Source organism: Synchiropus splendidus, chromosome 3, assembly GCF_027744825.2.
Source record: "Synchiropus splendidus isolate RoL2022-P1 chromosome 3, RoL_Sspl_1.0, whole genome shotgun sequence".
NCBI lineage: Eukaryota > Metazoa > Chordata > Actinopteri > Syngnathiformes > Callionymidae > Synchiropus > Synchiropus splendidus.
In genome coordinates this window covers 20,539,155-20,553,197 of record NC_071336.1, presented here as the reverse complement: position 1 = coordinate 20,553,197, position 14,043 = coordinate 20,539,155, and the positions used below count along the sequence as shown (strand labels likewise).

The 14,043-nt window shown below is 41.8% G+C and overlaps 1 protein-coding gene across 4 annotated transcripts in view; it reads left to right on the top strand.

Annotated features, from left to right (window-relative positions):
* phldb2b (pleckstrin homology-like domain, family B, member 2b) overlaps window positions 1-14,043 on the top strand; it is a 36,742-nt gene that overhangs the window by 11,357 nt on the left and 11,342 nt on the right. For 2 of the 4 annotated variants that reach the window (XM_053859764.1, XM_053859766.1), the window contains exons 6-12: window positions 5,130-5,249; window positions 7,105-7,289; window positions 7,887-9,029; window positions 10,931-11,293; window positions 12,093-12,254; window positions 12,504-12,641; window positions 13,774-13,902. In XM_053859764.1, the coding sequence (XP_053715739.1) occupies window positions 5,130-5,249; window positions 7,105-7,289; window positions 7,887-9,029; window positions 10,931-11,293; window positions 12,093-12,254; window positions 12,504-12,641; window positions 13,774-13,902 (2,240 nt within the window). Of the gene's footprint in view, window positions 1-493; window positions 678-5,129; window positions 5,250-7,104; window positions 7,290-7,886; window positions 9,030-10,930; window positions 11,294-12,092; window positions 12,255-12,503; window positions 12,642-13,773; window positions 13,903-14,043 lie in introns of those variants that run through there. The other 2 variants (XM_053859767.1, XM_053859765.1) reach the window with 2 other exon arrangements.

Here is a 14,043-nt window from a genome sequence, read left to right as displayed (position 1 = left end):
CCTAAACAAATGTGACCCGTCTGTGCAGCTCCACTTTGGAGTCTCTCAGAAGTCAATCTAATTTACGTCTCGGTGAATTACATTGATCTTTTGAGTTTAATTAAGGCGGAGTTTTAATAAGCGGCACAACTTCAGAGTTGGTCGGTGGGTTTGTTCACAGACTGTCAAATGAAAAGGTAAAAGCGGAGACAAAGAAAAGCCGAGGAGGCGTCTGAAACATACCTCACTGCCTCGTAACCTTAGAGCAGACCAAGACGGAGCAAAAGGGGGTGTTGAGTTTCCTGGTGTGTATACGTTTTATTCTCTAAATCGTTTCCTTCACTGTTCCATTGTAATTTCCACGTATAAGAGTATTTTATCCAATAACATAGCATAGACGCCGTACTTCATGGCAATTTCACTCTTCACGCATACCCATTTTTGTGTTGCGCGTGCCCCCTAAGTTGGTACAGTCCAGTCAGAGACTTGTAGATGCTAAATCAGTGAACTTCCCTCAAACGGAGAACAAGACGGATGAAGACCATCACCGCGGAGCAAAACAATAACATACCAACTGTAGCCCCGATAGCAGCACTGCTTTTGTCATTTGAATTGTCTTTTCTTATGATTTAAGTGGTACCAAAAGGAACCAAACAATCTCAGAATCTACTTCTTTCTCGCTGAATGGGACAGAACAGGTTTGTGTGTTTATATATTTTAAATTTCAAGCTGATAAGTCTGGTCATTCTCAATATTTTATTATGTTGCGTTTTTTCTAAATGTCCCTGTTGTTGGTATTTTGTATCGATCTGTTTGCAAGAGGTGACCGTTATCTGTCCACAGTACAAATATATTTTTCTGTTTTTAATGGGTTCCAAAAGGCTCCAAGTGGCTTCTGTGTCTTTCCTCTAAAAATGTATTTTGAGATTCACATACATTCAATTGTTATTGTTTTTAAAAGTGCATTTATGTTCAGTGGTTTGCTTATTTATTTAATGTTTATTCAGACTGTCTTATTACATATAATCTGTACCCAAAGTGAGTCTTGAGATTAGATTTTATAATATATTAATACCACTAAATCAAATACTTTTATTGGATATCTAATACAATGGCTGTAAATCACCATTTTCAATCATTCAATTATCTCGGATAAAAAAGTGAATATCACATGAACAGCCACATGCTTCATTAACTAGTTATTTCATTTATTCTGTCTGGTATCAACATTGTTGGTAAAGTGTGTGCAACAGCCATTCTCTCCGTCTCCTGATAAGAAAGCAGGGGACCCTGCTTTCACCAGACGGGGTCAAAATGCATCTGCTGTTCAGCTGACAGCATTGATTTTCTTCTGAACAATCAAAAGTTCAGATGATTGGTTGCAGTTGATGTGGAACAGCTCAGAAAACACCATCTGTCACCATAGGTTTAAGGTAATTTATGGCTAAAGACGCTCCTCGCTGTCAGCATATATCCCCATCACAATGGCTGAAATACATATTTGCTTAAGAAAAGGAACACAGTTTCTTTGGCTGCACTGTATGTTTTTTAGTCTTGAAAATAAACTTGCAAAGATATGCCTCGGGCCACATATGAGCTGGCAAGTTCACATACGGGTGCAAGTTCTGGTGACAAAGAGAATTAGCCTGTGGCTATGAAGACAGTCAGTGGGCCTTGATACTCGACACCTGAAAAAGAAATTCTACTTCATTGTTCTCATTGTTATGTTGCTGACAAGTCTCCCCCTTTCCGGCCGTGAGGGCTGTTAGTCCATTTTCACCAGTTTGAATAGATAAACAGTGATGGTAGATGGGTTAAAAAAAAAGAAAAAAGAAGAACAGGACGTGGTTCATAATTAACTTATTTTGAAGCACCATCTTTTTAGAACACTTACGATAAGGCAGCTCTAATATTTTGTCTAAACATTTTCTGGTTGTTTGGGGTTTTTTCTTATCATACAACTTCACCAGAAAGTCTCAAGTCTCATGATCGAAGAAACTGACAGAAGAAGAGTGCAGTTCCACTTGTGGAGATTAAGGGTTCAGAGTAAAGTTAATTGATGCTTTCATGAAGAAGATTTACTGTAGACTGTTAGGAATATTTGTTTAAACTGAAGAAAATATGTCCGTGTGTGTTACAGAGTGAGTTAAACCAAGGTAAACCATTTTGACTCTCATTGAGAAAGCACATCCTTCTTTTTTACGATTTCAGTGCTGGACTCTAAAACCACAAAGTTGGGTAATTTGTGGTTTTAAGGCCAATTTACACTCCCACTAGGACCTGCGGTCAAGTGTTTGCATATTTTAATAATTGTTTAGAAGTCATTGGGAGCATTACAAACATGTATTTTGAATGACGTGCTGTACATGATGACTTTTTGACTATTTTTTTTCTGATAAATTGCTTGCTAAGGCAACCATTTCCAATTTGCACATAACAAGAGAGTGTTTGAAGTAGCATCTGTTTAAGTGGTTTATTTTTCCACACAACCAAGTGGTCTCAATGTAGTAGCTCCTCCGCTGATGTTAACCAAACAGAGAAACAGTTTTGAGTTTCCTCCCTTTTAACATTGCGGTGAGAACTTAGTTCAGTTTCCCAATTCTACATGGGAACAAAAAATTGGCTCCAGACGTACACAAGCTCCTACATCTGGCTCCTCAAAGAACTCTGAGGTCTTGAGGAATACAAACTTTAAATACAACTATAAATGTATACACAGCTTAATTTGAAGTTGTTGGAGAGGGTCCTGTTGAGTGGTGGTGACCATATGCTGAACATGGGAGGTGAACTCAATTTGCTGGTGAGCAAGTAAATACTTTAATGGCATTAAAGTGTTCTGTTGTGGATTTGTGTCTTTGTGCGAGTGTGTTACGGGTTAATAGGCAGTTCTTATTTAAGTTATTTAAGTCTTCACATGAGCTTGCGTGCTTGTGGTTATAATTGCTTGCGTGGTGTTCAAGATACAAGCTTTCAGAAGTTGATTTATCAAGACTAATCCCAGTAAAAGGTAGTTTTATTCTTCCACAGACACACTGTAAAAGTGTTGACTTGTTCTGAAGATGTTAAGGAGGGGAGGATTAGCTAGTAGTTACTTGGTAGCTAAGTGGATGGCAGGAAATTAGAAAGACAAAATGAGGGGGGTTGTGAACAAACCAGGCAGACACACTTTACTATCCAATTTAACAGTGGCACATGGCGAGGTTGTTGAGGGTAGGAAATTAGATTTTTACGAGACTCGACGGCTGGCAGAAGTGTGTGTGCGTGCGTGTGTGTGTGTTAAATACTGAGTATAGCTGTGACTCACTCAGTGTTTTTCGAAGGTCTAGAAGTATATCTGTATTAGTCATGTTTGACAACGATAGCAGATAATTATAGTTGTCATGTTGTCCTGTTTTTCAATCCCCCTACTCATAAAGATGCATACTTCAATCTCACTGTCATGATGCCACTTCCTTACAGTTTGTGCCTGAACCTGCAAGATAGTGTTTACTCAAGTATGTGTTTACGTAGTTGACAATCCAGATGTGTGGACTGCACATCTCTTTTCATGTGTGTGGTGTTGCCCCCACCTCATCCTCACTGGTGGGCCCCCTACTGTGAACACAAGTGATTGCTGTTGCCGCTCAAATCCACGTTTTTTTATCAACAAGAGTGACGTCAAACAGCAAAGCTTTACATTCATTTCTTCTGTTTATGAACTCTAAAACCCATTTGGCATTAGCAGGATTCATTTTCCGTTGCATGTTTACATTGTCTGATGTTCATAGTCAAGCATGGTCAATATATCACTAGGTCTCAGGCTTATGTCGTCCATCAGGCACTTGGTCTCGAGCAGCTGCTTCTTCACATATACAAATGTTTTAAGATACTTGTAGAATCTCAAGTGAGTGATACTGCTTCTCCTCATTTTCTCCTGGAGACTGTGGAAGATCAGCCTAATGGGAACATGCCTTGTTCACTTATTGACTTATGTATTCTGTTCTGTAATTACACATTTATAGCCAACATTAACCAACACATAGAAATCAAGGGACAAATTTACAAAGATTTGTTGACACTGAATAGTTGTAACAGCAGCCTACTAACATGACGCACGTTTTGGTTATCTGTGTTTGCAGCATGTTGACCTAAAGGTTATGTCACTGTTCTTTGCTGATGATGTGCTCTCATTGGCTTTATCAGTCAGACCTTTTGGTGCTCACAGACAGTTCCCTAGTTTATCCTGCAGATTAGGATCGCCACCTCAAGCCTGCAGCAGTGTGCACTGTAAACTAGGGAATAGGTTGTCGCCTCTGGGGGAGAAATCCCCATCACAGGTCCAGTTTCAGAAGTGAGGGGTTGAAATCTATCTGAGAATCAAAGCAGTGAGTAAAGAATTAGTTTTGCAGTGCTGTTATGACTAAGCCTGAGCGCATAGAGATGAGTCAGGTGAGGTCATCAGGGAGTCTCACAATTGTGATGTTTTTGCATGAAGTTCTTGCATTTGTCCGGTTATATTTAATTTCCCATGTCTTTTTCTGGAGGCATCATTTAACAAGGGAACATTGTTATGGCTCTTTACAGTCCTGATGTGAGAGTTGGAAAAATGGGGTGGGAGGAAGGGCAGGAAAAAGTGACAATTTTCCATTCAGGCTTTTCTTTTCGTCAAGCCCCTCTCTTCCTCTGAGGCGTCATGTGACCTCATCCTCTAAGAATCTCATGTAACTAAAATATAGCTTACAAGATAGTGCCTTTTAAATCTGTCACACATGGTAGCGTTTGCTGTACGTGAACCCAACGGGTTGTCAGACAATGAAAGCTTTTGTCTTCTGATTTCTGCCTTCTTGGATTTTTCAATTGGATCGTCTTTCTGCTGATCCCGTTCTCTCCTCACTGCTTAAAGACAGCACTGTGTTTTTTTTCCCCTTTGTGAAGTATTTGGACAGCTGTGGTGGACTGTGTGTATTGCAGAGGTTGTGACCCTGACATCTTGTTTAATACCTGGCCCTCTCAACTTAAATGATGGCCAGAGCAAACACTGAGAGCTGGAGCGCTCCAGTGAGCGCCTGCCTGTGAATAAATACACCAGGACCGATTTAACATTAAAAGGCAAGATGTGAACTGGCAATTATCTCTGGCAATGAATGTAATTAAATGTGTTTTCCCTCCAGGTTATTCCTTGTGTCTGGGTAAATCCTATTTCTTCCGTTTCAACCATCCAGAGGAAGCCAGCAGAATGAAGAGCATGCTTCCACAAAAGAGTCCCGTGTCAGCTTTAGCCTACAATACAGGTACTCACACATGTACTCAAAAGGGTCGGGATCATTTTTTTTACTCCACTTTCCTACTCACCTGTACTGCCACAATCTTTGGAATATTGGAACTATTCACCAATATTTTCTTGTCTTCCTCAAATATTTTGCAGTTAATATACCCACACACTCATTTGCACACCATCTTATATCCTGCCTGCGCATTAGAAAAGGCACACAAAGCAACTAGAGGTGTAAAAGAGAATGGGCATGATAAAAGGAACTTGATGAAGGCCGCAGCTGGAGTGTAAGTCTGACCATTTATGGACACAAATGCCTCCATAAGTGTGGGGGCTTGTGTGCGTGTGTTCTTCCAGGTCTTATGATGTCTTTCATTATCTGGCCCATTTCTTCTAGTTGCATTTCTTTCCCTCTCAGGCTTATATTGTGGTTACTTTTAGGATGGTTCCGAAATACTGGAAGACGATATTAAAAAGGAAAGCAAACTCTTTCTGGTGACATTTTTTATTTTAGTATGGAGGTTGCATGGCACTGAAGCCTGTTGCATTTGAAAAACTAAAAAAATCAATAATAAGAAAGAGTATATGCACCGAAATCAAAGTCTGCCATTTTAGTCCTGACAAACAAGTGAACGAAATACATTTTTAGCTTAAACTGTGCTGCTCCTTGGCAGTGGAAATAAGGAACCATTTTCTGCAATGACAAACCAAGGCACACTACCATTGAGCTTCAACAGACAGATAGCTCCAACTGGACAGATGCACCACTCAATCTAATAAAAAAAACATTGAATCTGCTTGTGTGACTGATTCAGGACGCGACAGGCACATTTACTGGTGAAAGTAGGTCGAACTGTCCTACCATGGGTGCAAAGTCGATGCCGATACTCTTGTCTTTTTCTGGGTTGTTTGATGCAAGGACCCAATCATAATGGCCAATATTGCTGGGTTGATCTTCTTATTGGTTTAATTTTGTTGTAGTATAGACATAGGTTTTTGGTAATATGTGGAAAACTCTCTTCCTGCCACAAGTCCAATACATGCAGCTTCTGCTTTGACCTTGTCAGGTGGTGCTGCTGTTTGTTGTCAGTGTTTGGAAAATTTGTCTATGTCAGCAGCATGTGTGGTTTTTAAACAGTAGGTGGTCTTTGCTTGAACCATCGTTATGGCTCCTTTTCCACATAAAGCCACAGCTGGATGAAAAACGGGAAGGTTTCTCACACATTGCTTTCGCTACTTAACATAATAGGGCTATGTTGTCGGGGAAGTTTTGGTTTTCTGCTAATGTTCCAAGCTGATCGCAGCCATATTTAGCTCAGTATCAGCGCTGAGACAAATTTAGCATGGAAGAGATGGTTGAGGTTTGAAACAGACCCGGTGCTGCTCGGGCGGGCCAAATGAGAGACTTGAGGAAAGGGTGCGGGGCCTTTCGAGGGCATTCCAAAATATTTAGCGGCTGCTTTCATTTCCTAAAATCCTATTCTGAGGAACCGGACCAAAGTTCAGGTTCTATTTGTGAGGTTGGAATGGACTGGTCGGTTTGAAGTTCTCCTATTCCTGGCATGTGGTTCTTGCACATCTGGATGACTTTTTGTCAGTTGTTGATTTCGTTGGCTCCTGATTCATAGTCCCAGTGAATTCAGCTTCAGGTGCATGCAGAAATAAAATACACATTTTCAGTCTGCTGCCAATTATGACTGTTATTTTTCTTTTTCATTCTTTTCTACTGTTAGTCTGTTTCTCATATTATGAAAAGGGATGTCAATGATGACAACAATGCTCCTTGTGTGTTTCTATTATGACTCATACCCCTGCACACATTTATAATCTTCTCCAGTAAGGTCCTGTTAATGTTTTCTTCTCCTCTTGTTCAGATTACCTGAAATTCAGCAGTGACTACAGTCATGCAGTGGTTGGGGGGACTACCAGTGCCAGGGGAATGCGTTCCGCCTCTGAGCTGCGTGATTTGATGGACACCCTGCAGCGCAAGAAGATTGCCTTGGAGAATAGTCTACGAGCGAACGGGAATGCCAACCCCTCATATTTCAGCATGACACAGGTCAGAACCTTTACATGGTTCATATTTATGCTCAATACAATGACATAACAAACTATAATCGTTTGTGTGACACTAAATTTTAGTCTGAATGTTTGAACAATAATAGAAATAAAGTTCCATTACTGATTCTAACCCTCATGAGAAGAGTAGAGCAGTCGGTTGTTTGCCATGTTTTTTTTTTTTTAGAACTTGGTCAGTGGATAATACTAGAATATCTTGGGGACCATCAAGTCATACCTCACTTGTATATACTACAAGTGTATTGCAGTCACTTGTACCTTAGTGGCAGGTTTTTCTTTGTGAGCAAAAAGTGTCCCCAGCAGGGGAATTCTTTTCTTATCTACTGCATGTTATAGACAAGTGTAAATGAGGTTTGTTGTTTACATTTGATTGACTTTTTTAGGCCTTATATAAATTACAAAATTGCATTTGGGCATGCTTTCTTTAGCATGTTAACTGTTGTTATTTTCACGCAGAGACTGTGTGCGGAAGGGTAGGGGAATAGTGACTGTTTTTCAGAGTTTCAGATCATTTATTTATTTGATGGTTTGTCCAAAAGAATACTCAATGCATTCTGGTCATTCTTTTTTTCCCTAGTCTCCTCCTACCACACCTGTGACATCACCTGCCTCCTCTTCGACTGCCCATCAGGAACAGGCGAGGCGTTTCTACAGTCCAGATCGGCCGCCTTTATCCATGAAGTCTGTCCCTCCACTTTCGTCTTCCCGTCGTTCTGACCCTGCTTCCCATGGCTCCCGCTCCTCCATCGGACGCAACCAGGACCACACAGGCTTTGGTGACGGCCGCCGGCTTCACAGCCAAAGCACCTCCACTTTACTGTCCACGTGGAACGGTGGCGGTTCCTCAAATTCTGTTGCTGGCAGCGACAGCTTTCTTCTCTCGCTTCCGCCTTCTACATCCTCCACACGCAACTCTTCAACGGGGGCTGCCAGTATGCCATCAAGCCCTCGTTTGGGCCGGCGCAGTTGTAACAATCAAGATCCTTCACCAAGTAGCCGAACAAGAAAATACTCAGCGGGTTCCCTGAATGGTCTCACGGCAGCGGGTCATAGCCGTTCTCTGCCGCGCCTCTGCCCCTCCCCAAATCCTCGAGAGAATGCCAATGGAGGTCTGATGTTGTCTAGGCTCCCGGCGCGTCAGTCTGAGGTCAATGCATCCTACAAACTTAACAAAGACCAATATAACAATAACAGCACAAGCCTTGACCTCAACCACAACAACTCTAGCAGCTCCAGCCTGCAGTTAAATGGCAGGAATCACAGTAAAACCTCAGCTCAGGGAGACGGTGTAGTTTCCATTTCCCTTTCGTGTCCTAAAATAATACCCTCCAGTAAACGTTCCGTCTCCCCAACAACTGCTCCCCCTGATGTAACCATCCCGTCTACGTCCGGGGGCTCCTCTTCTCCTCGAGTGGCAAAAAAGCTGAGCCTTACAGCAACAAACTCCATAAGTTCTATAGAAACATGTACATCTGAAACACTCAGCAGCCCAGAATTTGGACTCGGGGAAAGGAGGCCTTCCATTGGGAAAATGGGACTGGAATCTGTAGTTGGGTTTGGCGAAAGAAGACAGTCATTTGGAAAGGCAGGAATAGCCCCACCTGGGGGCTTCAGGGAAAGAAGAGGCAGTATAAGCTCGCTGAGTGGGAAGGAGGAGCTGACTGACTACCATATACGCCAAAAGGAGGAACGTCTCCGTGAGCAGGAGGTTGAGAGACTGGTGAGTTTTTCTCAGTCCTGGTAATTAACTTTTCACCTTTTAATCTGGCCTGATTGAAAAGTTATGAGCGTGCATGGCACTACGGTTCTCACATGCGCACACTTGAGAGTAGGAATGTGGCCCTCACAGATAAACTCTCCCAGGAAGCTTAACATACACACATACTGATGGAGGCTCAGCATCAGGGAAATGCTTTTGGCACAGATATAAAACTATACTTAACCTTGTTCTTCTCGTGTACGCGTGTGCCAGCGTGGTTGGAAGCTCGTGCGTAACCACAGAGCAGATCCCAAATATGTGGCCGGAGAAAACCCAAGATTACAGAGCAGAGCTAAGCTTAGCAGGTGTATAAACACACAGATGTTTAATCTATAATGAACGCTTGAGGCAATAGTTCGTTTTTTTTCTGACATTCCTTTTCTTTCTTTCTTTTTTCACAATCCACACTTCCCCTTGATGGAATGTGTGTCCCTTTAACTTTGTAAATACGGTTAAAAAGCAACACTCATTCGATGGTGTATAACAGTTGTCATTAAATCCTCATTTTAAGTCCACCTACTTCATGTAATTCCCATCATATTAACTCAATCAGAATTCAGATGCTACCAAATGAATCGAACTGATTGAAACACAAACAACTGTAGATTTGCGACACATTGCATTTTGCAAATAAAAAAAAAAGAACTGGGTAAAATGTGGGGATAAACATCCCATTTGGCCTCTAGCTGGTGACTCTATACACAAAGTACCCAAGTGATCTTAAGCGGTCATTCTGAAGGTGTTGGCTCCCTGACCAGTGCAAAGACTGGGTGGGACAAATAAAGGCCATCTAATCTAATATTGTGTTACGTTACTGCGCCATCTTGTGGTCGTAGGGGAACTTACTCCTTGTTCAACACCGGCAGCTAATGAGGTGTAGATATGAAGCACATTACTGTGATTTTCCTGAGATCAAAACTAACTAAGCAACAGCACATAAACTCAGACTCTCCCATAAAGGTTGAGCGATTAAAGTTAACCACCCACATTCTGCTTAGTTGGTATCTAATTTCCTGTCACCCTTTTCTCTCCATTGTTTACATTTTAATTTGTTGACAGCTGATTCCGGGAAATACAAGGTGACAAAGTGACACATGCTTACTTTGCCTCTCAGTCTAGCTCACCATAAATGGGCTGATTGTAAGTTTAAAAACGTAAAAACTATGCTGTTGTTTTGTGTTGTGTTGTCAACAACTGTCCTACAGATCATATTGCATAGTAAGTTTGCCCTTCACATTTGTTCCCTGTGACTTTGTACAAATGCTCTCACTACCTCAGCGCCATGACACTGAGGCACATTCCTGCTTCTAGAGTCATGGTTTGTTCTTGGTCACACATCCGATGGTGGTTGACAGCTGTCCACCTTCTCATTAACCCGCTCTCTCCACACATGCACATACGCAGAGCTGTGTTTTCCTTCTGTCAAGGATGTTACTTTGTGACTCTGTGATTATTTGAAGACCTCAATGCTTTGTGGCTTGTGATAAAAAGACATCTAAATTAAGCTGCTGATATGATGGAAGCATGTGGTGACAAAGTTATTGTGTCCACACAACAATGGAATACTGTCACAAACGCACGTGTATACACTTGCCTCTCTCACATTCCAGTTCGTTAACCTCTGTCTTCTCTTTCTAATATTACTTCTACTGGCTTGTGCCTCAAACGCCCTACACACTCTCACAGACATTTCCGTGCTAGGCAGTAGCAGCTTTTTGCTAGAAGAGACCTTGAGCAGTGCATTAATATATCCCATGCTTTAGTCCAATTTAGACCTGCACAATGCTTCCCTGGGTAATGTTATACTATAATTATTATTATTTGTATTCAACCTATTAATTTTGTGTGCTTGTGCTTTTCAGGAACGGCAGCGCCTCGAGACCATCTTGTCTCTGTGTACTGAGTTGGGACGGACTGAGAGCGACGAAGGTCAAACATCAGCGGCAGCCGACCTCCGGAAAATCAACCAAGAGCTGGAGAAGCTGCAGCTGAACGATGACAACGATGATACTCCCTCTGTCTTCTCAGACACTTGTGCTGCGGACATGTCAAATGGGAATGGATTCATAAACTGTTCAGGGTCAGAAAATGGATTTTATGATGAGGACCTGCAAGTACGACAGAGACGCAGCAGTGGCACCCGAGACAACAGGGCAGAATCACCTGCTGTCAGTCTGCGAAGTTATGCTCTGTCACCATCTCCACATGTCCAGAGGACCAAAGAGGTGAAACACTGTTCTGTTTTTCTGTGCTCAATGTCCTAAATACATAGCTGCAGTGGCTGTTTCACAAACTGCCTTTTAGGGCACTTCTTCTCCTCGCTACAGGTTTTAGTTGTGAATTTAAGATGCTGGACTGACAAGGAATCCCTTCAGACGCCTCTAGTTTGTTGTGTGAATGTGAATAATGACACATTCGCAGGTGTTAAAGTCTCAACTGGCCCTTCTCAAATCCAAACAAAAGATGTTATTTAGCAAAAGGAGGTGTTGCAGATTTGCGTCAACAGCTGGTGTTAGAGGGCGTGCGCTGTGACGGCATGTGTTTACTGCCATTACAATCCATCAGAATTAGCTTTTGTTCTACTATTGAGGATGTTTTTATTGAGGATAATGCTACTGTCTGTTTCATTTTCAACATGAATCCTTTGCCAACTCAAATGACTTAGATCATTGCCTGCATGAAAACAAAGTAATAACTTAATTTAATTTTGCTATGACTTTGTATTGGGGAACACAAAACTGTTAATAAATGAATTACTTGTTTATTTGCAGTTAATACTTTATTATAACAAATATATATAGGTGTTGTTTTTAGTAAACTTTCTGTGAGTATTCCAAGGTTGAATCTCTTAACAAGACAATCAATACTTGCTAAAATGCTGCGGATATACATGAGGAATAAGTAGTTTATTGAGGGTAATTAATGTTCCCTAATCTAAAGTGTGACCGTAGTTTTCTGTAGCTCATTGGTGGAACAAATCTTATAACTGTGACTGATGCATTTTTGTCATGCTTACATCAACAGGCTCAAGAAGATGCCATTTGTCACAGAGCACAGGATTTGAAGGCTTCTGAGGAGGAAATAAGGCGAGTGGAGGAGGAGAGGATCCAGGTGCTGAATAACATGGAGGAGCTGGAACAGAAAATCAAAGAGTTGGACAACCAAATGGACGAGTCTGCCAGAGAGGTAAAGGAATGCAGAGGTGGAAAGCTGGGAGTACTTTTTGGAATTGTGCATACACCCTGTGGGCTTACATAAAATAATAACATAAAAAAGATGAAAAAGACAAAAATGAAATCAAAGTCAAAAATATACTAACCACCACACAGGTTTCGTTTAATATTTTTGTGGATAACAGACCAAATCTATTCTCAACAAGTACATTTTTAAAATCTCCACTTTAACAAAACCTTGATGATTTTGATTTGTTTGAAGGTGGAAGTGGAGAGAGCTCTGGTAGAGGCTGAGCAAGACTCAGAGGCCGCTGCTCTCCAACAGGAGAAAGAAGCTCTCGATGCTCTTCACAGTAAGATTGCTGACCTGGAGAATAAGTCCAAGCAGGAAAAAGAGAAGGTAAAGGCTGCTGTGTTTTATTTTAAGCAGATTCTGTAATCGCTTTTCTGGTGGCGACACACAGATTGGAAGCCGTAATTGGATTCAAAACGGAGATTGAATTAAAAACAGGGAGTCTACTTCAAGAACAGTGCTGTAATGCAACTTAAAATAGATATACAACATGTAGCTCAGTGGATCACAACTGGTATGACTTTGGGACTCACTGTCACCCCTAAATGATGAGACATGAATTCATTTGCGTGTGCTTAATCCTATTTTTATATTATGAAACATGAATGATTATTTTCTGACAAAGAAAAAAAGGTCAAGGACTCATGGAAAGTGGCTCAAAAATGACCCACTTTTGGTCTCACCAGTTGAGATCATGTTCCTGCTAGTGTGTATTTCTTTTTACGTTATGTTTCTGTTTGCAATGCATATAAGTGGACATTCAAGTGAACGCATTCACCTCATTGAAACACTCACACTTCTACCCATAAGATGAATACATACACAATCCAGGTCACGTGACAAGAAGGTGTTAATCCTTCCCATGCTGTTTCTGAACCAAATATACATCTGCTAATGCTCCCCATGGTAGAGCAGTCACTTCCATATGCTACTCAAATAGCAGAGGGTGGGGCACGGATGAGGGTCAGTTTGTTATTGCAAACTTTCACGTATAGTGGGAGAAAGAAGGCGGCCTTTAATCCCACTTATTTAATTGCTCAGAGAGGCAAAGGGAGAGCGAGTTCAGGTTTGGCGTGTGTGCATAGATTTTGGACGCCTGTGTCTGTTGTGAGACTCAAAGAGAGGATCATTAACTTACACGTCGACTCTCACACACCATTTCATGTCTCCCCCCTCCACCCTTCCTAATTTTCCCCATTCAACAGAAGGCACTACTCAACATGCATTTCAAATGTGTCTCTTCCATCAAGTTGCTTAACATGAGTGTAGTTCAGCACCTCCTGCTTCCCATCCCTGTAAACTTGTCACTGAAAGTAACTAACTGTTGTTCCTCTAGTCCCACTAACGCCGCCATCCCTCTCTCTGTCTGTGTGTGTGTGCGCGTGTGTGAATGTACACGTCTAAATGTGTACGTGGCATGTGTTTGTGTGAAACAAATGTGGGTATGTACATGTGCCAGGCGTGCGAGTTGCTGCAGACAGAAAGGGGCAGAGTAGAGAGGTTGGCTCAGATTGTGTGTGAGCAGCGCTCCCAACTGGACAGCTGCCCTGAGGCCACCAAGGAGCCCCTGAAGGAGCAGCTAGCCAGGGTTTGTAGACACACACTTCCACCTCACACGCTGATATAGTTGTGAATGCCAGGAAGACACAATCCAGATGTGAAATACAGGGTGTGCAGTGAGTCTATTTACCATTTAAAATGTATTGAAAGGGCAAATGGTCATGTGTCC